The sequence below is a fragment of the Phragmites australis genome, chromosome 18 (genome assembly GCF_958298935.1).
Source record: "Phragmites australis chromosome 18, lpPhrAust1.1, whole genome shotgun sequence".
In the NCBI taxonomy this organism is placed as follows: domain Eukaryota; kingdom Viridiplantae; phylum Streptophyta; class Magnoliopsida; order Poales; family Poaceae; genus Phragmites; species Phragmites australis.
The window spans coordinates 28,332,693-28,359,837 of NC_084938.1; the positions used below are offsets into that span (position 1 = coordinate 28,332,693).

Consider the following 27,145-nt stretch of genomic DNA (forward strand, 5'->3'; position numbering starts at 1 on the left):
ATGAAGGCAACAGCAACGGACATATATATACTTGACATGCTAGTTTCTTGTTGTTGGGTTCAGCATGCACGATTTGTTTCGTTTAATTGCAAACGTACCTGGTGGTTGACGTTTTCTTTTATTCGGTGGTTGGTCCTGTTTGAAAAGAATCCAATAGAATTGAAATTCATAATCGGAGATGAGTCAGCTTGCTCGATGGAGCTACCGAATACCAATCACAATCACATGGGGATGGGGAACCTGCCTCACCGGGTCGTGTTTGGGAACGATTTTTTTTATATTTTTTTTTCTGAAACACTAGTTAATTCGTATTAGTTGGGTAATTTGACTAAGTCATAATGATGTTATCTTAAAAAAAACAGTAACTTTATTTATGCATGCACTTTTTAAGGTATTTACTGGTTGAGATTCTAGACATTGATGCAGTAGCAAAGAGAGAGGGAAAACATAAACATAACATTCCAAGTTTCGAAGGTAGTAGCCATAAAATTCTTCACAAAAATAGGTGGTGGTTTAATACTAAACTATACGATCCATGATTCTTTTATGTTTTTATTTCTTTTCAACATTCAACTATGAGTTGATATGATATAATAAAAAATAAAGGTTATACGATAATATAATAATGAATAAAGGTTGTATGTATAACACGGTGTGAAAAGTCACTAACTCTTTTCCATTGTCTAAAAAAAGGTTAATTCACATTAGTTGAGTTGAGCTTTGGGACTGAGAACATGCAATGCAAGGTATATATCTGCGCGCTGCCATGCATATAGGAGTACGAACTAACCATATTTGGTTGTGCTCGGTAAGCATAAACAAATAAAAAGAATACGTGAAAATCGTATATGTACATCGACTTGTATGTACTTTCTCGAGGAAAAAAATGTAAACAACATGACACGCACAGTAACAGTGCTGAATCCCGACACACAACCTTAATTATCGACAATTTATTTAAAAAAAATCAGAAGTTAATATGAGTGAGGTACGGAATTAATGATCGCTCACGGGAGACATGGAATATATATAAATTTATATATAGGAAATTAATTTTCACGAGATTTAGCAAATGTATGCATGCATCGACATTAACCGTTAGCTGACCATGAGTGGAGGATGAGAAAAAAGTGAGAAAAAGCGCAAAGACAATCGAGTAGTCGACCTGCACTGTCTAGCTGTAGTAGCATCAGGAGTTTTGGTCGTTGCATGTGATTTGTCCTCGCCGTCCGGAGTGGACACATGCATATTTGGATATTAAAACTCCTCTCCATATCTTCAAAAATCGAATTCGAATTGGATCAAATTCAGAAAATATTCTGTACCTCATTCACCACGAGCTACTTAGATCATCTTCAGCAAATACTCTAAAATTTCGTCCCATTTAACATTATTACAGTATACCTAACACTATTATAACATCTTTTTTTTCATCTCTAGCAGCTACACTATTTCCTAACTTTCATTACTCTTCTCTTCCTCGTACCCACAGACATACTAAGTAAACAGTGATACGGTTGTCGATCCCTCCCGTCCGCTTCACTGTACACAGCCTGTAACAGTGAAAAACTGCACCCGCTAGAGTGCTTTGCGGGTGAACGGGCGTCCGTATCGGCACTTGCCCACTGGAAAGCGGCTCCTGCTGGAGTCAGCTTTAGGCCATCTACAGCAGTTACCTCAAATTTTCATCCTCAAAAATACTATTACAGTATCATCTATCACTAGTTATAGTAGCATTAGGAGTTTTGGTGGTTGCATGTGATTTGTCCTCGCCGTCCGGAGTGGACACATGCATATTTGGATATTAAAACTCCTCTCCATATCTTCAAAAATCGAATTTGAATCGGATCAAATCCAGAAATTATTCTGTACCGCATTCACCACAAGCTACTTAGGAAGTTGCACAAACAGCGCTGCTCGCAATATGGGTTCCTATGGGCTGCAAGCCGTATCTGTAAATTGGGCCAAAAGCCCAAAAGCTGAAGTGTGGGCAGCGGCCTGGCCTTCCAACTCGTTGGCGGGCTTCAGTTGGCCCAACTATTTCACAAGCAAAAACTCCAAATTGAGCTCAAATAGCTGCGTCATGCATTTTTATGTTTGATGATGATACAGCACAAGCTAAAATAGCTGCTCAAATTGAGCTCAAATAGCTGGTGGTCTCATCTGTGAGCTGAAGCATCTGTTGCACTTGAATTTTCAGAACACCCGCTTTCAATTTAATCCTAGAGATGAACGTACATGCGCTAACAACTTGGGTCTGTGGTCTGCGGAAGCTAATCTTTCAGATTCCGCTCTCACAAAGACAAAACAAAAGGACTTCTGTTTTCCTTTTTGCCGATTTGTAAATCTTTCAGATTCACGAGAGGCTTCTGGAGCAGTGAAGTAAAACAAAATCCATGGTGCTCTCCGCTGCCTGTGCGTGTGTGACGCGAGCTGAGCCACACGCGGCACATCAAGATCCGATTGCTCTGGCATGGACTGGACTGGAGTGACTGATTATAATAAAGCCGACTCAACCACCTTATCGCCGGTCACCGGAGCCAACAACCCTCCCAAAGCCCCAAAGGTCGCATCGCATGCAAGCTGTGCTCATCGCCGCCATGGCCGCGCAGACTATCCTCTTCGCCGCCGCCGCTGCGCCGCCCGCCGCCCTCTTCTCGACTCCTTCCTCTGACCGCCCCTTCCACTCGCTCCGCCTCGTCTCCGGCCCAGGGGGCGCCGCTGCCGCCAGGGCGCTCGTCGTCGCCGACGCCACCAACAAGGCCGTCGCCGTCCTCAAGGGCACATCCGAGGTCGAGGGCACCGTCACGCTCACACAGGAGGACGACGGTGCGTTCCGCTTCTCCACCCCTTCCTTATCCCGTCACATCCCGAGACTCTTGTGACCTCCCGCAGGCTTCGTTGGTTGCCTTGGCGGCCAAAAGAAGGACCTTTCCTCCTACTTCCTTGATTGCTACATTTCTCTCAGGGTCGTAGCAATTGCTTTTCATGTTTGTGTCAGGCGTAGCTAAAAATCTGATTTTTTTTTTTCCAATTCTACCACTGCTAAACCGGATAAAGCGACCGCGCGAATTTGCCCTGCAGCAGGCAGCAGCGAAGAAAAACAGCTTCATGCTTGCAAACTTGCCTTAAAACAAACTCGGAAAACTCAAATCGGACTGCTTTTATTCCTACCACTGTCTTCATACACTGATACACATGACTAGATCCATCTGTTAGGTTCTTCCCTTTTTACCAGCTCAGTTTGCGTCGAGTGTTACTCACCTCACGTACAAACCAGAGAGTACGTTGAGCGTAGCTGATTGCTGCTGACACCATTCATTGCTTATGCAATTCCTAACTGCCTTTTTATGAAAATATGAGTTCTCACCAGTAGTGCAAATACATTTGCATCTGAAATGTGACTTCTTGTGTCTTGCCCCTCTGAATATTGCTCGTGTAACAGGTCCTACAACAGTGAACGTCCGTATCACTGGGCTTACTCCTGGACTTCATGGCTTCCACCTCGTGAGTGTTGTTCTCTTGAGTAGCTTTCAATCTGGACTTATTGATTTATAAGGATGGCACAATTGTTCGTTTTGCAGCACGAGTTTGGAGATACTACCAATGGGTGCATATCAACAGGTTAATTGCCCACAGATCTTAATTATGTTCAGAAATGTGATACGTTCATACTTGATGTGCTATGAAGTTTTGCCTTTCTTCTGTAAACACTGTTAAATTTCCATCTAACTATGTTTGTCATCCTGTGCTATTCTTTCCCTTTGCTTCGTCAGCCTGTAGTTTTCATGCATCCTCAATGGTGCAAATAAATTGAGTCACCTAGGTGCTCAGGTTTCCAAGTGTCACTTGCTTACATAGCAAATTTTTATCTTACAGGACCACATTTTAATCCAAACAATATGACGCACGGTGCACCAGAAGATGAAGTTCGTCATGCGGGTGACCTGGGAAACATTGTTGCCAATGCTGAGGGTACGGCCTGTATCAACCAATAGTACACTTGTGATATTTATATGCAAATTTCTTCTTCGGGATGCTGACTTATTTGATGGCATGTTTGTTTTATCGGTGGTGATATAGGCGTAGCTGAGGCAACCATTCTTGATAACCAGGTAAATATAATTGATCATACTTTTACATTATATAAGTTCCACTATATTAGTTCTACATTTCAAAATTCAGTTTGCTTTTTCTTTTTTAATTCTTCCACATAGATTCCTTTGAGCGGCCCAAATTCAGTTGTTGGGAGAGCATTTGTTGTTCATGAGCTTGAAGACGATTTGGGGAAAGGTATGTCTAGTTTTACTTGCATTTCACATTTCTCTCTTTAGTTAACACATGATCTTCAATTTTTTTTTTTTGTGCATTGCGTTTAGGGGGCCATGAGCTTAGCCTCAGCACCGGAAATGCTGGTGGAAGACTGGCATGTGGTATGTTCGCTCTGACTTATTGAATGTGGATAATTGATAGTAATGCTACTTGAGTATACATGAGAGTGATATCAAAGTTTGTAAGTACTGCCAATTAAGTTGATTCCTATGATGATAAAAATAAGCCACCGCAACAGCTTTACATGAAGCATTCGTGTGCAGTCTGAAGTGTTTTCAGTTCTTCAGCTTCCTATTATTGCAGGCATTGCTTAGTGTTTGCTCTGAGCAATGTTTCAATTGCATTTGTTTAATCACTGTGTTTCTTGCGCAGGTGTTGTTGGCCTGACTCCATTGTAGGTCGCTCGCTGGCTTACAGTAGCAGTGTCACTGTCACATCCATGCTACCTTTTGTTTCCAATCGTGCTTGGGACGGCGCCTTTTTTGTATTACATGGATTTGCACCATGGTATGGGTGCTTAATAGCCTTTGTTGATCGGTTGTATCAGAAAATTAATGTTTAGTTGAGCAAATAAGTGTTGTCACATATCCTTATCGATCTATGAAGCACTATGAACATCAACTGTTTGCTGCTATGCTGTTTTACATGTACTCCAGTTTGCTTTAAAACGTTTGAAGATCTCTGTGTTACTGTGTTGCATTACTGGACGTCGCTGTGTCCTAGTCGTTTCAAATGTTTCTCTCTAAAGGTTAATGGTTTCTGTGTGCTCCATGTTTAGCATAAGACCATGGACAATAGGTTAATGGTTTCTATGTCCAGGAGATTAGTAGTGTATTCCAGGCAGGGTCAGCCGTTGGTCTGACTCTTGTCCTCTGTTTTTCTTGGGATGGTCATCAGGCCTCCGGTCGCTCCAGGCCTCTAATCGCGTCGCGCTGAATTAGCACCTCAACAGCAGCAATCTAAAAATGGCCAAAGCCTGCAGTTTCATTACGTATTTAAGCACATCTCAGCCTACATGTTTCGAGAAATAATTGTTACGTACTAATTACCTGTTAATCCGGCATGTCTGGTTCGCGGGCGGTCGGGGCGCTCGTGTCGCTGCTGCTTGGGCTCGCGCTGGTCGATGTCGCGACGGCCGGCGGTGTCAAGCCCCTGACGCCTGGCGGGCGGCAGGTGCACCACAACCACGGCAAGTTCACGCCTGGCCCGTGGAAGCCCGCGCACGCGACGTTCTACGGCGGGCGCGACGGGTCCGGCACCACGGCAGGCGCGTGTGGGTACAAGGACACGGCGGCGGAGGGGTACGGCGTGCAGACGGTGGCCGTGAGCACGGTGCTGTTCGGCGACGGCGCGGCCTGCGGAGGGTGCTACGAGGTGAGGTGCGCGGACAGCCCCGACGGGTGCAAGCCCGGCGCGGCGCCCCTGGTCGTGACGGCGACGAACCTGTGCCCGCCCAACTACGAGCAGTCCGGGGACAGCGGCGGGTGGTGCAACCCGCCGCTCGAGCACTTGGACCTGAGCATGCCGGCGTTCCTCCAGATCGCGCAGGAGAAGGCCGGCATCGTGCCGATCTCCTACCGCAGGTCCATCGTGCATCCATGAACATGCATGCATGCAGCAAGAAGTCTAACACACGGAGGCATGGTCGATATTGCAGGGTGCCGTGCGTGAAGCAGGGCGGGATCCGGTACACGATCACTGGGAACAAGTACTTCAACATGGTGATGGTGACGAACGTGGGCGGCGCCGGCGACGTGGCGGCGGTGTCGGTGAAGGGGAACAAGCGCGTGAAGTGGACGCCGCTGAAGCGCAACTGGGGGCAGCTGTGGCAGACGGGGGAGGACCTCACCGGCGAGTCGCTGACGTTCCGGGTGATGACCAGCGACCACCGCAAGGCCACCTCGTGGCACGTCCTCCCCAAGGACTGGCAGTTCGGCGTCACGTACCAGGCGCCCAAGAACTTCTAGAAGACGAAGCCATCGAGAAGAAATGCATGGCGAGCGATTGATCTTAACTACCTGACAAGCTGTGAGGCATGTTGTAAAATGCTCCAACAAGACACGAAGAAGCTGCAAAATGCGCCAATCCGCAGATATCTTGCAGTGCTGCTGGGTCAGGAAGAAAAGTATGAGATTCTCCATTATTGCGATTTGCTTCCTGCAGGGACGAAAATGACTCACTTGTCCACGGCATCTCTCTTTTCCTTCCTCTGAGCAACTCCTAGCAAGTGAGATAACATATTGTGGACTTAAATGTAAAAAACATTGTAGACAGAAATACACTCGAGAAATGAGATTCGTTATGTTTCATTCCATTAAATCATGTATTTATACAAGATAAACAAATAGGTTCATATCCATTCGAAAGACGTACTTTCCAAACAGATATGCGTAATTTTTAAATTTTTATTTATTTCGAGAGGAGACGGGCTATAAATAGTGGGGTTAATCCGAAGGCGCGCTCTAATCTCCGCCACTCCCCGGCAGCCGCCCGCCTCCTATCCACAATCCACTGCTTCACTCTGCTCCAGCTCAAGCTCCTCATGGGTCTCTCAACAGCTTACTCGCCGGCCGGATCGCGCCTCTCGCCGACCCCTCTCGGCGCTCACGCCGCGCGCCGCCGCTCCGTGCACCTCCTCCTGCGCCCGCGCCGGCCCGGGCTCGCCATCGTCCGCTGCTCCGTCGACGCCGCCAAGTGAGTACTGAATCGACTGGCTACTGGTGACTGTATATCAAGCGTGTGATTTTTCTTGCGTGCTTGTGCACCCCAGGCAGGTGCAGGACGGGCCCGCTGTGGTTGCGCCAAAATCGGAGGCGGAGGTGGGGCGCAAAGAGTGCTTCGGGGTGTTCTGCACCACCTACGACCTCAAGGCGGTGAGTCGTCCTCCCTCTCCCTCCCGCCATGTGATTGTTGAAATGTTCCTTCGGTTACTTTCTTCTGCTGTCTGCTTGGGTTGGTGCTTGAAGAATTCCTTTCCAAGCTATTGCTGCTGGTGTGAAGAACTGAAGACTCTGATGTTATCTGTGGATGCATCCATTTTCTCGGGGTCGGTAGTGAAAGAAATCAGTGCGTTATTGCACACTCTAATTTATAAGAAGAATTGTTCTTTCAAAAAAATAGGAGGAGAGTTTATAGCAGTTTGTTGTCAGCAGAATACTGTGTAGCCACACAACAAAGCGTAAGGTGAAGTGCCAGTGTCATGAAGAACACTGCACGTCACCTACTAGTAGCCTCTAACTTTGTGATCAAGTCACTGCATAGCGATACAACAAAATAGCGTTGACATGTAACGGCTTTTTGAATTGACGTTTAATTTCCTAGATTGATCCATCAATTCATTCCTCGCCTGTGCATAGAGTCGGGTGTGCTTGGCTTTAATTTCCTAGATTGATCCATCAATGCATTCCTCGCTTGTGCATAGAGTCGGGTGTGCTTGGCTTAATTATGCATTATAAACTGCTGCTTCTATTAATAATTAATCTATCGTCTCTACCGTCGAATGGAATACAGGATGATACGACAAAGTCATGGAAGAAGTTAGTGAATATTGCCGTGTCAGGTGCGGCTGGGATGATATCAAATCATCTGCTTTTCAAAGTAAGTAATCTCTTAGTAAGTCCGCACGTTGTCAATCTAGAGGCATGTATAGGGTGTAGACTCTTGTTAACTGACATATCCTTCTTCATAAAACTGCATCCCGAGCTGTTCATCTACAATATACATACTAGTTATGATGTCAATTCTATTGGTGCCACTAGGAGTCGCGTCATATTTACGTGCAATCCTAACTATGCTGTACTAGTTATTACTGTACTTTAAGAAAGATATAAACCAAAATGAAACTCCTATTTTGCTGTTTATGCTTCCACTGACGTGTGATTGTACTTCCATTTTTTTATTCCCTGTGCTTATTACAATGTGAATAATCATATTAATTTATTTTTTCTTAATTTCTTTATATTCTTTCCCTGGCACATCGTATCCTTAATTTATTTTCTTGTTGACCATTCATTTGACTGGAAATTTTTCAGCTTGCCTCTGGTGAGGTTTTTGGACAAGACCAGCCAATTGCACTTAAGTTACTCGGCTCAGAAAGATCATTACAAGCACTGGAAGGTAGTTCCATTTTTCTCTCTGCCTTGAGATTCGAGAAGCAGAGTCAATTTATATTGACTGCATAGTAAAAAATTCCAAACGAGCCTTGCATATCCCATGTTGTACTCTCATATATCGATGGATTACTGTGGTACTGTATATGTGTTTCTTGTTTCTAATGTGCTCTTAATATTACAACTGTAGGCGTAGCTATGGAACTGGAGGATTCACTGTATCCATTGCTAAGGGAAGTCAGCATTGGTATAGATCCTTATGAGGTCTTTGAAGATGTAGATTGGGCCCTTCTTATTGGTGCTAAGCCCCGAGGCCCTGGAATGGAGCGAGCTGCGTTACTAGATATCAACGGTCAAATCTTTGCTGATCAGGTTTCTTTTGCATTCTGTTCCTCATTTCTTGTCAAGTACGATATCGTCATGAAGTTGTAAGAAACCCTCTCAGGAAGAGTGCCAAGAAGCATTTCTAAAATTTCATCCTCAAATTAAGGGATTCCTTAGCGTAGATCCTGCTAATTAACAGCCTGGACCAGCAACCTATTAGAAATTTGAGTTCAATACATAAATGCTTATGGAATGAACGTATTCTTTTTATGCTCTGAAATTTTGAATTGTGTCAGGGGAAAGCTCTTAACGCTGTGGCATCTCGGAACGTGAAAGTCATAGTTGTTGGAAATCCCTGTAACACTAAGTATGGGTACTTTTATGTTTGCCTAGTATTATCAATTTATACTATTATCATGTCTGACTTGAGGTCTGTCCTGCATGCAGTGCACTGATTTGCTTGAAGAATGCTCCAAACCTACCAGCAAAAAATTTCCATGCATTAACGAGGCTGGACGAAAATAGAGCCAAGTGTCAGGTGCTCGATCTTGAAGCTTTATTGTTTATTTTCCTTATGTTACTTTGTTATCAACAGAAATAAAGAAGATTAAGCAGTCATAAACAATCTCTTTTTGTAGCTAGCACTAAAAGCAGGTGTTTTTTATGACAAAGTATCAAACATGACGATTTGGGGGAACCATTCGACAACTCAGGTGACAATACGATTAGAAACGACCAGACAATTCTGCATATACACGTTTTTTTTTCTGATTGTTGATACTGATTTTCCCTGAGTAGGTTCCTGATTTCTTGAATGCGAAAATTGATGGGAGACCGGTGAAAGAAGTCGTTAAGGATACGAAGTGGTTAGAAGAAGAATTCACCAAAACAGTTCAAAAGGTATGCCTCTCCCTGTTTGCCATACGTTTCTTCGAGAAATTAAGAGCATGTTGTATCATAATTCGTTTCATTCCTATATTTAAACAGCGTGGAGGTGTGCTCATCCAAAAATGGGGCAGATCTTCAGCTGCATCAACCGCTGTTTCGATAGTCGATGCTATAAGGTCCCTTGTAACTCCTACCCCAGAAGGCGATTGGTTTTCTTCAGGGGTAAAGTCTGAAGCATTTGGATTGTTCATTGTTTCTTTGTTTTGATATGCCTCTCAAGCAAAAAGCAATGACAAAAAACATAGGTTTATACGACTGGAAATCCTTATGGCATAGCAGAGGACATCGTGTTCAGCATGCCATGTAGGTCGAAGGTATGACATAGGATCCAAAGCGCCCCCATTATTTTGTTCCTAAGATCAGACACCACCTTAATATTTATGATCGCGAAATACTTCCTACAGGGGGATGGTGACTATGAACTAGTTGGTGATGTGGAAATGGACGATTTCCTCTGGGGACGGATTAAGAAGGTAAGGGCTGTAGGAATCGCATTCAGTAATATAATATGCCGCAGGGTACAAGGAGCGTAAATATTTTTAATCTAACAATTGACCCTGTAATTCTTTCAGAGTGAAGCTGAATTGCTTGCTGAGAAGAAATGTGTTGCCCATCTCACAGGAGAGGTAAATCACCATGAAAAAAAAAGTTTTTAATGACGTAAAAGAGGAATTATGCCGGAAATGATTGATTTTGCGTTTGCTCGTACAATGCAGGGTAATGCATTTTGTGATCTTCCGGAAGATACAATGCTACCAGGAGAGATGTAGTTTAGTGTTACACCAGCTGTCTTGTGTATGTTGGTACAGTTTCCCGCGGGAACACAGATAGTTGAGAGAAGCAGCTGCTTGCAGGTTGCAGCAGTTATATATATGTATACTTAATAATTGTGCCATAGAAATTTGACTATGATGCAGACTTTGTACAATAATAGTGTGATGCTGAATTACTTAGCATGCTTGCGTAGCTTTCCAGCTCACTAGTAAGAACATCTCGATCTTTGTTCATGACTAAAAACAGAAGTAAAACAAAGATCGGCCGGCCAGGCGACTTTCATCACTGTGCGATCAGAACTTGGAGCCAGACACATTTGCACGCTGTATCTGTCGTGCACTATGTTCAACATTCATTTGTGGAACCTCAAACACCAACGCAGCTATACTGCAAAAGCATCCTGAATCAATCCACTGCAGATCTGGAAAATATTTACAGGATTCTGCACTAACATTGTCCATTGCAACCAGAAACATGACAAATAGCATCATCATGAACTGACGAGAAGCAATTCGCATAGCTATTACTAATAGCACTGGAGGGATTCATACATACACCATTAGCTCTCGAGCTGCAAAACGGTACTGCTAGTGCTAAATAGCCCCAGCTTTTAACGCACACAGGCCATGTCATGCAATGCAATACACTTAAGCTAGCAGGAGGCCCCAGTTCAGTCTGCCTCAAACACATGAAGGATTAACCTAACGTCATAATTTATATTACTCCAATACCAGGCTACTTGCCATATATGCACATGCCCACCTCGTAGCTCACTAAGAGCATTATTGCTGAAAAGAAGAAGAGGCAGAAGCCACTGCGCAGTACTGTGGTTATGGTGTTGCAGCCGCAGGGTATACGGGTATCAGGCTCAAAACCTGTGGAGAAGAGCAGCTCCATGCCTTGATCCTTTTGCAGGGACCACTTGTCTGGGCGAGAAGCAACAGCTAAACTTCCTATACTGATCACTTCAGCAGAAACATGGAAGGTGTTGGGGCGTGCTCCAGAAATAGGAGCCAAGGATTTGCGGAGGTTAGCCGGGAACTCCGCTGCAAAAGCAGGGGGAGCGGAGATTGAATCCAACATCTTTACAAATCTCTTTCCGATAGAACTACTCTTAGCCTCATCTGTGGAACAATACAAAAACTTGTCAACAATGTTCATATACAGGTACAAGCTAATGACCAGGAAATCACATGCTAGCTGTGTATAACACTGCCCTAATTAAGCAAGACTGAGCTAGATTTTCTTGACAAGAACACAAAACGGTCTAATGCTTCAATCTTGCTCAATGAGGGTAAGTAAATACAGCTAAGACAAAAGTTTCTGGTGCAAGAGATATTGTACTAATGAGCAAAACACAGCGAGTATAAAGCTGACCCATTGCACTTTTCCATAGTAAGATTACCTGGTAAAACAACACAATTTAACTGACTACCAGCTTCAGATAACCTAGCAGATGGTGGGGCACCAACTACAAAATTAGGTTCTAAAACCTTTTGAGATGGACTATATGTATAGGTGGTATTGTTGACCTGTAAAAGTAGAAAATTGTGGGTGATCACCAGTTAACACATGATCTTCTGCACAAAATGCAGCAAGCTATCTCTTGATTCAAATGATAGCATACCTCTTGGGTAAGGACTGGACCATTAAAAGCGTGGGAACTGCTACCAGCTGGCTGCTGTATGGGGCCCAGAATATCATTATATAAAGTATCATCCATTGCATCATAGTATGGCATACCATCGTCCACCATGCCAATACCAGATAGATTGGTTGCTGGTGAACCAAGAATTTCATTCAGCTGTCTAAACCCGTCATCACATATGGTGGAATCAAAGGGCGCATCATAGAACAGCGCAGAATCATCCTCTGGCATAACTGAATTTGTTATAGAAGAATGTGGGGGATCAATGATACTTGAGTCCATATGGGAATCTTCTTGTATTGACTGCAACAACTGTTCCAATTCATCTGACTGGAAAATCTGGTCATCAGGGAGCAGAGGAATCTTATTGTTAACCCCATTGACAGCCTCCAAAGAGTCAAGTGTCTTCCAGGCCCAACCATCCGAAGGCCAGATAGTGGAGCCATTGCCTAAAGGGCACTCCAGATTTGCAGCATCTGCGAAATCCTTCAGCTCTAGGAATCCATCACTGGAGCTGGAACTATTAAAAAAATCTCCAGCATTGGCATTAGATAACATATTTTCATTAAGCATTATGCTATTTTGTTCTCCAGGGTCAATATACTGAAGAAAATTAGAGCCAAGGTTTGGGTCACTTAAAATATCCCCAGAATTTCCATCTGCATCTTCAGAGTGATTGCCGTTATTTGAAGTATCAGAAACTGGCAAACCAATAGTACCATTCCCATTTTGATCACCAAAACTCTGAAAAGGGAAAGAACAGCATAATTAGAACAACAAACATACCAATGTGTAAATTTGATACAGAAATGAACCAAGCGAAACACCTATACGGCATAATTTACGCCAAAAAATAAGAGACCCCAGTATGGATGGATATAGTATGGATATTTTCAGATTCAACAAATGCTTTCATACAATAACACCATTATGCTCAAGGAACTACAGTTAAAAATTCACTTCGATTATCTGTAACACGAAGGCTTTCTGGCTTTGTGGAGATCACACCATACAGATACGGTTGAAGATAGAAAGACGAAACAAAAATCCCAACCTTTTAATGCTTATAGACATGAATACTATGACATCATGACTACTCTTGTGGTCGTGATCTCATAAAACTTGCTACCTAATCCTGAGAGAAATATGAAGATGTATGTCAAAAGGCCAAAACAAGTCAGCGTCCTTGCTAGACAACATGGGATAAGATTTCAACAATACAAGCTACAACAAGCTAAAAGCCAATGCTCAGGGAAATTCAGCATCCCTGTTAAGAGCAAGATATATCATTAATCAATATCCTCAAGAATTTTCATTGATACGAGGCATGAAAAGGGCCATGGCCAGTACAAAAGGTGCTTCCCAAAGCTGCGAACCACTTCTCTTCTGTTGATGAGCATGTAAAGTAAAAATACAGAGTACTATGTGCCATCAACTAACATTCTACTACTAGTTTGCTAAGGAACTCCAATACTAGAAAAGGCAATCCAGTTAAGCTAAATATAATTGTAGCAGCAGTGAAGCTGTTTTCACAATTATACTAACTGATCTATAAAAAAAATGCTAAACAGCATGGTCAACGACACATAGCAAAGCAGAGCATTCAACAAAGTGAATTCAAAGGTTAAGAGAAAAAGTTAACCATAGTGGACGCTTGTTTCCTATCAAGCATCATAGCATCAAGCGAAGTATCAGGCTGTAAACATATTTGCTCAACAAGATCCATGAATATGGACGGTGGAAGTAATTCGTAGCTGAAGAACATAGCCAGGTAGCTAATTCTCACATGCAGTGCTTCCATATAAAGGTTCTGAACTTCTGATGCGTATTTTAAGCATAAAAGTGGCATGTTTTAAAATGGAGGTGGTCAGTGTATGGCAAAGGCTTTCACTAAAGGAACAATTTCCAAAGCCACACACGCACTAGAACAACTTCGAAACTCTTTATCAGAAATAATCCATAGAAATAGGAACACTCGTCTAAGTGAATGAGATGTGCAGTGCCTATTTTCTTTTTCATGTGTTACTCAATTATCTGAATCATCAATGGCATACCTTGCTAAGTATAAACCCATTTTCACTGTCTTCAGAGCTAGAAGGCTAACAAGCACAACTCAAACCATAAACATGTAACTCACATCGACTTGTACGCATGATAGGATTTGATACTCAACTACACATAGAACAAGCGGCAAATAAAAAGACCGCACAAGTTGACTTGCAGCTATACCTGAATGAGATCACTCATTTGAAGATAGCCTTTCTCCATTGCACCAGGAATTTCCACAGGAGCCGGAACCTCATGGTCAGCAACGGAATCTCCCCCCACTGGAAGCAAACCAACATCTTCCTCATCCTCCTCCCACTCCTCCTCGACGAAGGGTGCTCCATACTGTGCCCCATTCTGTGGACCCGGGCCAGCTTTCTGGAAGATCCGGCACAGCACAAAGGAATCCTGTACAAACAGGTTTACAAATAAAGCAGTATCAGTATAGCACATGGACGCATACAATCAGTGACAGAAAATGTAAAAAAATTGACCTTGCAGTTGCTAAAAACAAATAGCCCAGAAACTAGTAAAAGCACATTAAAATCGGCACTACAGGTCCATTTTCATTGGAATCAGGTAAGGTTTGTGGCTAGCAGTCGCATCAATGTAACCTTTTAACACCTAATAATTCCTGTAAGGAAAACAATTGTCGGCTTGAACTGAACAGATCGCGCCGATGAAGAGTAATTATCACCATCATTCAGAACAAATATGTGACATGGATTCGCATCAAGTCGTCAACACATGAATCGAGAGAAAATGTACACGATCCGATCAAAGAAACGAACAATACCCATATGAGAAAGGAAAGGATGTATACCTGCTGGATCCCCGAGGCATCTTCGGCCTCGAGGCGGTACTCGTGCATGACCCAGTTGGTGCGCTCGCCCTTGGGTGCGCGTCCGGCGTGGAAGACGAGCGTCTTCTTCATCCCGACGAGCCTGGGGCCATGGCGCACCTCCCTGTCCTTGCCGGTGGTCTTCCAGTAGCCTCCGGCGGTGGCGCGGTTGGTGCGGGCGCGGTTGGCGTGCTTGCGGTCGAGGCGGCTGAAGAAGTACCACTGGGAGTCGCGGGAGCGGAGGCGGGAGCGGGCGGGGAGGTCCCATGGCTCGAGCTTGTAGAGGTCGACCTCGGCGATGGCGTCGACCTTGAGCGGGCGGCCTAGGACCTTGCGCTTGAGGTAGTAGGAGACGAGCTCCTCGTCCGTGGGGTGGAAGCGGAAGCCCGGGGCGAGGGAGGTGGCCTCCGCCGCCGCCGGGGCGGAGGTGGAGGAGGACGAGGGGTGGGTCATGTACCACCGGACCGGGTTGGTGGCGGCGCGGCTAGGGTTGGTTCTTGGTTGGATTGGGGAAAGGTTAGTTTTCGGGGAGGAGAGAAGAAGGCGGTCTCCAGCCTCCGCTCCGGGGATGGCTTGGGCTATAAGAAAGGCCAGGGGCCTTTTCGGTAATACACAAATGCTTTCCATTTTGCACCATTCGCCCTGCCAAATGCTGTTTTCCGAGTGCAGGTAATTGCTTCGTATTTAGTTTCTTTTAACAACGTTTCCATTAACAATCCGACAGCACCAACCAAAAGAAAGGGTTGGACCACTTCCATGTCGAAATCGCAAACTAGTGAGGGTCGGATCTGGGAAAAGTCCACCTCCACACGTGGAGCGAGCTGATGAGTCCACGAGGAGGAAGTTTCCCAGCTGCCTGCATGGTTTCGTTGACCGTGGACTTTTCCGCAGCAACGACTACGACACCTGCACGGGAGGCCCACCGGCCAGTGGCCCAGTTCATTCGCAACCTCACCTGATTGGACCTGGGAGTCAAAAGATGAATCACTTCGCATATACTCCTACTCTCCATACGTGCTACTTCCTCTTATTTGTAAATATAGGTCGTTTTAATATTTTTAACTATTCTCTAAATATAAGTAATTCTCGAATTTCTATATATTTTTTTTCTTTTGTTTTTATCTTACCCTTGTTTAATAAATACTATCACTCTCACAAATGAATGAGTTATCTTTTTCAATACAGAATAAATGAAGAGCAACAAGGTCATTTAATCTACTTTCTTAATCTTTATGCATAAATCTAAAACAACCTACATTTACAATCAAAGAGGAAGTAATATATAACAAACTCGAATCCAATTAATAGACTACTTGTTTTGCTATTTACTGCTCGGTTACTAATTTTCTTCAGCAACTCTTGTACAGCTAGTTAATGATAAGAGGATAAGAGTATGCAAACATCTGCATGCCTGAGTTTGGTGGTCCTAAACCTAGCTAGTACTTTTCATTGACTTGCGTGGCCCATATATAAATAAATATTCAGGTCTTAGCCAAATAAGCTGCAGGATTCAGAGCTAAGCATCCGCTTAATTTTCCTCGATCGGTAGCGTTGGTTTGCAGTTTAATTGGATACATTAGTTTAAGCCTGCCGTGCATCTAACTCGCTTTGCTTTGTTAATTACTCCTATCCTTGCCTATTCAATCACGCAACAGTAGTAGTAGGACGACGTCTTCCCTATATGACTCCATCACAGAAAGTATTATCTCTGTCTCTCTTTCACTATCGATTCAATAATAATCGATAAAAATAATATATCACCACTGACAGTAGTTATGACTGTTAGTTCGTATGTTCAAATTATCAATATCGGTTCTTAAGCTTTACGCGCGTATAAAAAATTGTGCAAGTAAGAACCCACAATGATAATAATATCACTATTAATTTTTAAAAAGGTGTGCATTTAATAACCGATAATAATAATATTTATTTCAACCAGTTCGTATTCCAAATCAACTGTAATAGTCAAATTATCGCTACCCATTTTTAAAAAGATATGTCTTTAATAATCAACAGTGATAATAATTATTTCAACTGATTTGTGTTTCAAACCGACAGTGATAATATTTATCACTGCTAGTTCGTATTTCCAACCAGTAGTGATAATTCTTCTATAAATTGAACATGTCTCTCTTAGTCACGCCTATCTCATTTCGCTCTCCTCGAAGTTGCTACTAAGGGGCCATAGCGGTCAAAGTGGAGCGGTGGTCACTCGACGTCTCTATTGTGGTCGTTTCTACCACTTGCGTCCAGCTTCAACACCACTCACACGAGCTTCCCGCCGTAGCCACCTCGTGTTCACGGAGCCTGCCATCTCACGAGCCAACGCGCGCACTGCACGCCTTTCCCGTCTCTCCATTTCCTCGCCCCGCGGTCTCCTTATCTCCTCTCGATGTCTCCACTATGGTCATTCTTTAGTGTTAAAGATTGTGTTTTTGCTATTCATTTAAACTTATTATTATCACTCGGACAGTATTATCATTCGGCTAGTGCAAGATGTATAACAGATGATGTAGGACTGCTGTATCAGGAGCTCTTTGACGTGGAATGTCTGAAGAGCTCTTGGTATTGTAGCTTCGCAATATCTGTTTCTATTTTTAGATTTAGGTACAAAATACTCTACTATGAATATTTCGGTATGAGGTTTCTATTTTAGGTTTGAGATCAAACTTAAGATAGATCCCTATACGACCATACTAAAGAGTTCACGATAGAGTATTTTTTATATCTAAAATGATTGTTATTGCGAGTTCAAGACATAAACCCGTAGTGATAGTTGGATTATCACTGTCGGTTTAAAAATTAATAGTGATTTCAATTTAAAATCGAGATATGAACTTAGTTATGGTTAGATTATCGCTGTCGGTTTTAAAATCAATAATGATTTCAACTTTAAACCGATAACGATGATATTTTCTGTAGAAGTGTGATATGATACTTTTTTTGTCAGATGGTCAACAGTCAAAAGGCTACCTTCATGTCACGCAACCTAGTTTTAGTTTAAATTAGCCTCCTTTTAAATTATCAGCTGCTGTTTGAGAACAAGTTACTATATATTAGTAACGCAAAACGTGCACAATTGCTTCCTCGGATGCGACAGCCTTTTCCCTGCCTCCAATTGACAATTGACAAAGAGAGATCTTTGGAGATTATCATTATTATATCATCATTATCATTATCATTGTCATCATCTCCTGATCAAATTTCTCGGGCGTGACAGATATAAAATGCATACGTGTAGGAACAATAGAGAACGCGCGGTGAGAGATGGAAGACCATGTCCATGGATGATCCCTGAACTACGTACTGGTTGTTGACCGTGCGCTCTGGATTACGTTCCCAACGTAGAGACAGCAATATATATGACGTTGGTTTCCCTTCTTGGCGCGCGAGGAACAGATCGATCAGATCAGAGCAATATTTGCATTTGCATTTTGCAACGTGGTGTGTGTGAACGGGATTTCTGACGAAGAGTTGACACCAGTGTTTGTGTGCCGCCATCGATCCATCCATCATCATATTTGTCTATGTGAAAAGGTTACTAGTGTTGGCATGTCTGCATGATGAAGCTTGCTGGTTTATATACTCCAATTGGTAGCGTCAAACAACGATGCGATGGGTGATGGTGCCTAAGCTAGACACGGCTGCAGAGCTCCTCGCCGGCGCATGTGCGTGTCGCTACTCTGTATCACCGCCGCGGGCCTGCCTCCATGCATTCCTTCCGTGCCAGGGATCCGGCCCAATAAAATCGCAGGAGCAGGGATACTTCTTCTCTTCCCTCTCCTCCCTTCGTGCCCGGCCCATGTTTCTCCTCTCTTTCTTTCTCTCTCTTGCCTAATTGCCTTTGCTGTGCTGTCTCCTCCCTCTCTTTTCTGCTGTTTCTGCACGCAAGCATTTTATATTCTCACAAATGCAAGGAATCTTGGTCTGCAGCTGAATGTGTCTTTTAAGGATCGAGATATGTGATCAGAGGTTATATAAATGGAAGTATAAATTTTAAAAAGATAAAGTGAGAAGAAAAGATTAAAATAACATGACTTCACAGATATAATATAAATCATATGCTCTATTCAAGATAATTTTATATGTCTTTATACACAAAAAGTTGGAACTTGAATGAATAAAAAAAAAGACAGTCATCGAAAGAAGCAACTCTCCAAGTTGATGGTCTATAAGAAGAGGATTCAAGACCCTCTTAAATACATGAGTATATGAACGTTTATGCCTCTAATAATAAGAAAACTTATTTCATAAAAGTAAAAAAAAAACTACAACTAAAAAAAGAAGAAAATCACAACCGAAAAAAAAACCTTTCAAACTTGCAAGTGAACGAGAGAGACTAGATGATGGGATTTCAAATATATGCAAAAACATAAACTTCAATACTTAAAAAGGCCAGCCCTATTTAGTCCATTTCTTTTCCCGACTATCAAACGATTGTGGCGCCCTCATAACTTAGCTTCGCCTCAACGTAAGGTTCATGATAGTGCCACATACTCCAAGGGTGTTTTAGTTCATTTCTTTCCTTAACTATCAAACGACTGTGGCGCCTTCACAGCTTAGCTTCGCCTCGACGTAAGCTTCACGATGGTGCCACACTCTCCTATAATCCTCCCACAATTTTAAGGTCTAACCGTAAAACCCAGGGCACGCTTCTCAAATCATGACTTGCAACTTGCATACAACTTAAGCAAGCGCTCTGATATCGACACATGTACTTCGTCTTGAGATCCTGACGGTCGGCAAGTCTCTCCCGCCACCAATCCCTCGAGGCGCCTTGTCACTTGCACTGGCATCCTTTCCGCTTGACTTTGTCAACACACCAACTTCATCTTCCGTTTCATGCTTTGTTTGACCTCCATGTGTACAACTAGGATCACCCTTGACTCCACTCGGCCTCATTGATCGTTCGGCAGCAAGCACCTGCTTAGCCCCGATCACCCACCGTTGACCGCAAAGTTGCATCTGTCACCTACACACTATGAAATAAGCAAACATATTTCTTCAACTCTAACTCCAGTTAGTCCATAATTAAAATACTCAAATCAAGCTCAAGTAATCCAAAACTCGACAAACCAAACCGATGTTGATGGCATGACCATGAGTGTCGACATTGCGGCCTAGTAGGACACGCAGCAACAACCTCATTCTCGGTGGTGCGAAGCTCGTGCTTGTGGACGACGGGCCACCGCTGACGATCTGGCGTGATGACGGCATGTATACGGGGTGCTCGTAAGGCCGCGGAAGGGGGCTGAGTCGACGAGCGCGTCGTGTCCAGCTACGACGCCATTGGAGGTGATGCGCGTTTGCTTGATTTTCCAAAGGTAATATGATAAGTTGATTGGTAGAGTTTCGATGTTGATGATCCAAAGGCTCCGAATATAACAGATCGAGAACCCTCGCAACCACTACACTACTACTCCGTGGTTAGCAACTGTGCCAAGACGCGGTTGACCTTGCCAAGAAGGCTTTTCCTGCAAGTGAATCGAGAACACAAGCAAGAACAGGTAGATGCAACCTGAATATTGCTAATTACCAATGAAGTACTCGAGTTTGGAGTTCAACAAACCGATAAATAGCGAAACTGTCTAAAATAGAATAATCTAAGCTAAACCCGAGCCTAAACTATGACGGCTACCATATATTTATAGGGGGGACGTGTGGAGGTCGACCTAGGGTTGTGCAGCCGTGGAAAGATGCGTGCACAACCTGGACTCCGACCTCGACACGATTACAGAACCCGACATGGTCCAGAACGGTGATGCAACACCTTATTCCTTTGACTCTGACTAAACTATAAGGAATATTTGGTTGAGCATAGATCCATTGGAAATGGCTCGACATAAGCTTTCCAGCAAGTCCAAGAACGCCTAAAACGGACTTCGCATGAGAGAGTTATGCCCATTTTACTGACGTGTTGTCTTGCGACTCGACCACGATCACGACTTCGACTAGAGCTCAGTCTCGAGTCCGAGTAGACTTGGCCTTCGAGGGGTAACATTCGGGTAAGGTTGTAGTGCTTCTCCCACGTTCCTAAGTAATAAAATATCACAAGAATTTAGTAGTAATTCATCCAAGGAAACATGAACAACGAGAAACGGTTCACCTGGTGGTCTAATTGTCGTGCACGTGCTCTTGTAATTGGATATTGTATGATTTGAGGATTATTGTCGGTATTAATCGTATCCGAAGGAGCCATGGGCTCATCAGGAGGAGAGGAGGCGCCGAAGAGGTCAATGTTAGGGCGATGAAGTCTAGAAGTGATGAACGTTGATGGGTTGGCAGAGCAATGCAAACTGATCTATGATCGGAAAAAAAAAATTGATCTTGTAATGAAGAGAAAACCCGATCTACAAAGGACAGGGAAAAACTCTAAGCGATAGTAGCCGATCTTTGGATCGACGACACGAACACTAAACTACGGGTTGCGTAGCCCTCAAGAGAGATCATGAAGATCAAATCATCTCCTAGGGGCGGCGTGGCCGAAGCTCTGGAGGCGGTGGCTCAGGAACGATGTTGGCTCTATACCATGTAGAAAGATGAATATACTGTGATAATTATGGATGATTTGCATTGGGCATCGTGGGCTATTTATATAGAGTACATGGTGGCTTAGATCTCAAACAATTTTAGAGATAAAATGAAAACTAATCGTACCCTACCATAACAATCGTATCATTTACCGTACACTATAACACTTACATGAACTCCTTGATCTTCTCTAGTAAAATTTGACTCTTGAGAGTGTCAATGTACATAATTTCATGTGCTTGCTATGTTTTACACTCAAATAGAAATTGGATATTGTTTCTCTGAATATACTTATGCAAACTAGGTGCTATTAACACGATTTTCTCAATAATAGCTATGTTATCTAGGCCTTGTCGAGGCGAGTGCATGCTTCAAAAATCAAGATGTCATTACAATATTTTACATTCCTAAAAGATAATAATAAAGCGATAAATTCAACTCAATAATATTGATTATAGAAAGTTTGGATATGAGGAGGCATTCAATTTTGGCATCCTTCCCATAAGACATGAGTATTGTCGACTAAATTGCAAGCACCTTTCTATGTAGAACCCTAAATGAGTAATTTCCTATATATTGCAAAGTAGACTCAATTAAAAAAAACTTTTCAATGGTATAAGATGCAGCACAAATAATTTGTGTTAAAAGCAAGATGATACTCAGAGATATATGGAATGTTTGGTATCCTTGCATGCCTTGCTAATAGCTATGCAAGGAAATCCTTGCTACCTAGTGGAGGAGTTCCAATTGGTTTTTCCTCAAAAGGCTATGGTGTGGTGAAGCAAGGGAATCAGACACACTTCTTACACACATTAAGCTTGTTCAGCTGGTGAGGTTGGAGAACCATACATGTGTGCCTTTAGTTATCAGGAACCTCCGCCCAAACTCTGCAGACATATATGACCCTTTGATGTGCCTTCTCTCCGGTGCCGATGACGCGGCATTGTTCATCAACCCGGATCAAAGAGAATTACATGCCCTACGCCTCATCATCAAGGCTTTTGGCCTAGCAACCGGGCTACAAACAAATATTGAGAAGTGCTCAATTCACCCGATAAGATGCGACAATGTAAACTTAGACCACTTCACTCAACATTTCCTGAGAGAGATAGAAGGGTTTTTGTGTCACTATCTAGGGCTCCAGTTGCATACCAGAAGACTTACTAAATCACACCTACAACCCCTCATTGACAAAATAGGTGCCAGATTACCCCAATAGAATGGAAAACTCATGTCCAAAGTCGGTCATTTGATGTTACTTAACTCAACCCTCTCCACCATCCTAATCTATCATTTCACAGCATTCTCTGTGACTAAATGGTCCTAAAAAATTCTGAAACAAGGCCTGACATGAAATCTACATAACAAATTAAGTACATTTATCTAGTGGAGTATGTTTAGTCTTGGGCCCTACAATTTTCAATGTCAATTACAGTAAATAAGCCAGTTACATTTCCATCTTATTGAAGTCGTAGTACTAGTACACCATTTTAACCAAAAACACATCCATCGCACTAAATTCGTAATTACAGCTCTATATATGTAGCTCTACACAGCAACAACAATTAAGCTCATGCACTGCATTCTACACGCATGGATCATATACTGAATACGCATTGATCATATATACCTGATGGATAGCACATTTGTGACATTGTCTTGCCGGGCCCACCTGTCAGCGTCATCTTCTTCGCTGAGTCCATTTCGAGCTCGCGCGCCGTCGCCCCGAACCCGAATCCAAACAGAAACCCAACCGAATCTGTCCTCCTTGCGATTTTTCGTTCCTCCCTCTATAAATGTGCGCGATTCACCCTCTGTTTCCCAACTGCTCCGTAACCCTAGCCGTCGCCGCCCAGCACCATTGTCGCACACCCCGAGCTCGTGCCGCTGCCACTCTGGTGCCGCGCTCTGCCCTCGTCGACCGATTCGCCAACACCGCAAGCTCGAGAGGAAGGTCGCTGACTCTTTCCCGCCGCCTTCCGACCACCAGAGCGCCTCCCCGTCGTCAACCCGAGTGCCTCCCCGTCGTCAACCCGAGCGCCTCCGTCGCCTTCACCGCCATCGTCCTCCTTCCCGTGCTCCGTCGCCAAAGGTATGCGCCAAAACGGGTTCTTCGTTCGCCCCTCTTCCTCCCCAGTTGCTCGTCGTCACGGATCGTGCATGATGATGAGGTTTTCGCCATTTTCGGCGAAGTCCGAGGCGGCGCCACCATGTTCCCACCGCCACCGGCCACCCGATTCACCCCTTTTGTCGTCGGTCGTCCGATGTAGCGCGTGCGGTCAAGATTAGAAGACTAGATACCCCTTCGTGTCCTTCGTGTTTTAAATCGTAGCCGTCCGATCTAGATCGTGCGCCCCAGATTTAAATGCTCTACCCAATCAGCACCAGTGCCCATTCGACGTCCACCTTAGCCAGCCACCTCAGCACCCTTACCGACGTGTCATGTCACGTCAGCCCACCCGAGCCCAATCAGCCTGCTAACGCAATAATTAGGATTTTTAATACAAAAATAATTCCTTTATTCTTTAAATTTAGGTAATTTTACATTTAGGCCCCTAAACTTTTCTGTTTTCACAAGTATGCCCCTGGTTAGTACTGTATTTTACTTTTAGCCCCTGAACTTTTGTATAATTACAAATAGGTTTCTGAATTTTACAAATAAGTCCGTGGAACATTTTATTTTTACAATTTAGCCCTTGTACTTTTTCAGAAAAGCCCCTGTAGATAAAAAACCCTCATAACTTTCTCATACGAGCTCCGATTTAGATGATTCTTGCGCTCCCGCGACCGTAGCAACGAGTACTATCCATTAGTAACCTTTTTTATAGTGCATTGCTACTGTTTTGTGTACTATTCTTAGATGTTTATGTTTGTTTGTTTCTGGTGTGCGCGATTGCTATAGGAGACGAGTAGTGTGTGAACTTGCAGGACCAAACGTTCGAGAAATTTGAACAACCCGCGATTGAAGGCAAGTATCCTCGAACATCTTGCACCTCTTTTAAGACTTTTATGATAATTGTTTATCCTTCTTGCATGCTTGTCTAATTTGGAATCACATGATTAGGGTTTTACTAGATTTTGTTTGATTATCTTTGTCGTCGTTGATGAGTCATGGAAAATAAAGGGTAGATATGCTAGTGCTATCATGGTTGGGGTAAATGTTAATCTACACTATTGTTTATACAACAAGAATTAGGTATGGTAATCTTGTAGTAACATGGTTTAGGGTTCCTAACTGGATGGTTGGTTTGAGGTGGTGCTGCACAGCAGGTTTGTGATTGTTCCTGTGTAGGATCCTAAGGACCGGTTTGTGAAGCCTGTTACCCGGCATAACAGCGCAACCACGAGACTTATATGGTTACAGTCTGGCCAAATAATTAGATGTCTTACTTATTCTCTACGCACCAGTGGACGATTAAGTGGCACAAGAGATGGCCTCTACAGTGGATTGCATCCCTGTTAGCGGTGAAACCTTAGTGGGTGCATATGGATTTGGAGGCACTTTGTAAAGGTCTTGTAGTGAGACCCCAGCTCTACACCCCGGAAGTGTAAAACAAAACGGGAATCACGACTCATGAGTAAAGTGTGCAAACTCTACAGAGTATAAAACTGATTGATCATCTGTGCTCACGGTTAAGAGTGGGCTTGGACTTCTTCATAATTAGTGGGGTATCTTAGATGGTTGGTTTTGGGTAGTCGGGTGGTGGAACCCCGATGAGTTGGTAGCCGGATATGGGATATCTGGTGAGTCTGGTAGTCAGATGGAATCCGATGAGTTGTCACTTTAATGTTGTTGTCATCACACATAGTAAATAGGTTGCTATGTCTTTTGAGTCCTAGATTAGATTGACATAGTTGCAGTTAACTTGAGTCAAGCTTTTTCTTGCCTTAAGTCTACATGTCATATTTTCCCACACTTGCTGAGTACTCTATGTACTCAAGCTTGCCTTCTCTCAACCCCTTATTGCTGCTCAGAAGGCGAAGTTTTTGAAGAACTTTTGGATGGTAGAGCCAAGTTAATTTTTTTTCGAGAACACGCCTGTGCGTGTTTTTTCATTAAGAGGAAAAGCTAAAATAGAGGTTACAGACGGCCTGTTCCTCATCCAACAAACGGTAAGAAGCATAGGCAAGCAGGCAAACTGAAGAAACGAAGAAAGCCCTAAGCTGCGATTACAGAAATAAGAAAGGGCGACCTACAACCAGTTGCTACCAGAACTAAACCTGAAGGAACTGCAACAACCGATCATTCCCAGCCAAGATCCAACAGCAACTGTCGTCCGGACAAGGCGCTAAGGCGGCTGCAAGAAGTTCAACAACCAGTGTTGTCAGCCATCATCCAGATCCGTGCTTCCTCTAAAATTGCCGAGCTCAAATCACCCACCAGAACTGTCGAACGATTGAAAACGCGACGATTCCTCTCCTTCCATAAGCACCAGGAGGCCAGAATAAAAAGGGAGTCAAAACCATGGCGCAAGCTCTTAGGAATCCGCTTGCGCGACGGAAGCCACCAACCGACCAAATCGGAATCAACTGTAGGGACGAGATGTTGAAGATGTGCCGACCTCAACAGATGGAACCACACTTCTCGGCTATAAACACATCCCAGGAGCAAGTGATGAATGGTTTCTGTGGCCTGACAATAGAGAGAGTAGGGACCTCCGTTCCTGAGGTTGTGACGCTGAAGGCGATCGTTCGTCTAGCACCGGCCATAGAGAGCCAACCAAAGAAAAAACTTACATTTTGCCGGGGCCTTAGACTTCCAGAGCTGTTTGGCCCCAGGGAGTTCCGTCTGTCCAAGGAAGAAGGCTCTGTAAGCCGACGATGACGAGTATTGTTGGTTCGCAGACCAACGCCAAACGAACTTGTCCGGTACTTCCGACAACACGACCGTGTCCATCGCGTTCCACACCCTCAGGAACTTGACCAAGACGGGAACCGAGAGAGAGCCCGTAATGTCACATACCTAGCGGCGGTTGCAAAGAGCTTCTGCCACAGTGCGCGAATGTGCGTTGCGACTGGTGACCGCATTGGACAAGTGTGGTGCCATAAGCTTAATTGAAGTTCCGGCGAGCCATTTGTCGGTCCTGAAAAGGACCTTGAGACCATTGCTGATCTCCACCGAGAAGGAGGCTTCAAACATTACCTTGATGATGCGATCACCCTTCGCCGGCTGAGACACCCAAGTGCGCGAGTCATCCACCCGTTGCAGCCATTCCCATCGTAGACGAAAGCATGAGACCAAGGTACGAGAGCTCATGGATCCCCAGCCCGCCAAGCGATAGCGGATGGCAGACCCTCGGCCAAGCAACAAGACAGCGACCCCCAGAAACTGAATCGGTGCCGCGCCAGAGGAAAGCTCGGCACAGCTTGTCGATAGCCTGTATTGCCCATGGTGGCAAGCACACGACGATAGACATATAGACCGGGATGGCCGTGAGAGTCGATTTTGTGAGAACAACACGGCCAGTCGTAGTCAGCAAGGCTGCTTTCCAAGTGGGCAGGTGGTCTGCCACGGCATCGACAAGAGGTTGGATATCACATTTGCACAACTTCCCCAAAGACAAAGGCACTCTAAGATACTTAAGTAGAAAA

At 44.0% G+C, this 27,145-nt stretch overlaps 4 protein-coding genes across 5 annotated transcripts; 3 read left to right on the plus strand and 1 right to left on the minus strand.

Moving 5' to 3' along the window:
* The first annotated feature begins 2,496 nt into the window (after positions 1 to 2,496).
* On the plus strand, positions 2,497 to 4,964 carry LOC133898395 (superoxide dismutase [Cu-Zn], chloroplastic-like). The gene is made up of 8 exons (XM_062339076.1): positions 2,497 to 2,829; positions 3,446 to 3,507; positions 3,585 to 3,624; positions 3,880 to 3,975; positions 4,084 to 4,115; positions 4,218 to 4,293; positions 4,380 to 4,433; positions 4,705 to 4,964. Exons 1-8 carry the CDS (start codon positions 2,577 to 2,579, stop codon positions 4,728 to 4,730), a joined length of 639 nt encoding a protein of 212 aa, XP_062195060.1. The 5' UTR covers positions 2,497 to 2,576; the 3' UTR covers positions 4,731 to 4,964.
* Positions 4,952 to 6,705, plus strand: LOC133898394 (expansin-A32-like). 2 transcript variants are annotated; one of them, XM_062339075.1, is made up of 3 exons: positions 4,952 to 5,080; positions 5,131 to 5,915; positions 5,990 to 6,705. In XM_062339075.1, the coding sequence occupies exons 2-3, from the start codon at positions 5,395 to 5,397 to the stop codon at positions 6,297 to 6,299; spliced, it is 831 nt and encodes a 276-aa protein (XP_062195059.1). In that variant the 5' UTR covers positions 4,952 to 5,080; positions 5,131 to 5,394; the 3' UTR covers positions 6,300 to 6,705. The 2 variants fall into 2 exon arrangements, with proteins under 2 accessions (XP_062195059.1, XP_062195058.1); XM_062339074.1 differs by lacking the exon at positions 4,952 to 5,080 and having other exon boundaries at positions 5,092 to 5,915.
* Positions 6,706 to 6,786: 81 nt separating this feature from the next.
* On the plus strand, positions 6,787 to 10,666 carry LOC133898393 (malate dehydrogenase [NADP] 1, chloroplastic-like). Its single transcript, XM_062339073.1, has 14 exons — positions 6,787 to 7,026; positions 7,103 to 7,205; positions 7,843 to 7,929; positions 8,364 to 8,448; positions 8,632 to 8,813; positions 9,062 to 9,132; positions 9,213 to 9,303; positions 9,404 to 9,478; positions 9,564 to 9,665; positions 9,753 to 9,875; positions 9,959 to 10,027; positions 10,118 to 10,186; positions 10,286 to 10,339; positions 10,430 to 10,666. The coding sequence occupies exons 1-14, from the start codon at positions 6,875 to 6,877 to the stop codon at positions 10,481 to 10,483; spliced, it is 1,317 nt and encodes a 438-aa protein (XP_062195057.1). The 5' UTR covers positions 6,787 to 6,874; the 3' UTR covers positions 10,484 to 10,666.
* A 308-nt stretch (positions 10,667 to 10,974) lies between these two features.
* LOC133898392 (NAC domain-containing protein 16-like) lies at positions 10,975 to 15,577 on the minus strand. The gene is made up of 5 exons (XM_062339072.1): positions 15,005 to 15,577; positions 14,365 to 14,589; positions 12,115 to 12,879; positions 11,893 to 12,019; positions 10,975 to 11,611 (listed from the first exon to the last, which is right to left on the minus strand). The coding sequence occupies exons 1-5, from the start codon at positions 15,473 to 15,475 to the stop codon at positions 11,223 to 11,225; spliced, it is 1,977 nt and encodes a 658-aa protein (XP_062195056.1). The 5' UTR covers positions 15,476 to 15,577; the 3' UTR covers positions 10,975 to 11,222.
* Positions 15,578 to 27,145: the final 11,568 nt, after the last annotated feature.

Bases quoted from the DNA above. Each gene is read 5' to 3' on its own strand.
- LOC133898392 (XM_062339072.1), bottom strand. From the start codon at position 15,475: ATGACCCACCCCTCGTCCTCCTCCACCTCCGCCCCGGCGGCGGCGGAG. The intron at 12,880-14,364 runs GTATAGCTGCAA...TTCCCTTTTCAG, and splicing joins AAATGAGTGATCTCATTCAG to AGTTTTGGTGATCAAAATGG. The intron at 12,020-12,114 runs GTATGCTATCAT...CTACTTTTACAG, and splicing joins GTCCAGTCCTTACCCAAGAG to GTCAACAATACCACCTATAC.
- LOC133898395 (XM_062339076.1), top strand. From the start codon at position 2,577: ATGCAAGCTGTGCTCATCGCCGCCATGGCCGCGCAGACTATCCTCTTC. The intron at 3,508-3,584 runs GTGAGTGTTGTT...TTCGTTTTGCAG, and splicing joins GACTTCATGGCTTCCACCTC to CACGAGTTTGGAGATACTAC. The intron at 3,976-4,083 runs GTACGGCCTGTA...GTGGTGATATAG, and splicing joins CATTGTTGCCAATGCTGAGG to GCGTAGCTGAGGCAACCATT.
- LOC133898393 (XM_062339073.1), top strand. From the start codon at position 6,875: ATGGGTCTCTCAACAGCTTACTCGCCGGCCGGATCGCGCCTCTCGCCG. The intron at 9,666-9,752 runs GTATGCCTCTCC...ATATTTAAACAG, and splicing joins TCACCAAAACAGTTCAAAAG to CGTGGAGGTGTGCTCATCCA. The intron at 10,028-10,117 runs GTATGACATAGG...TACTTCCTACAG, and splicing joins GCATGCCATGTAGGTCGAAG to GGGGATGGTGACTATGAACT.
- LOC133898394 (XM_062339075.1), top strand. From the start codon at position 5,395: ATGTCTGGTTCGCGGGCGGTCGGGGCGCTCGTGTCGCTGCTGCTTGGG. The intron at 5,916-5,989 runs GTCCATCGTGCA...TCGATATTGCAG, and splicing joins GTGCCGATCTCCTACCGCAG to GGTGCCGTGCGTGAAGCAGG.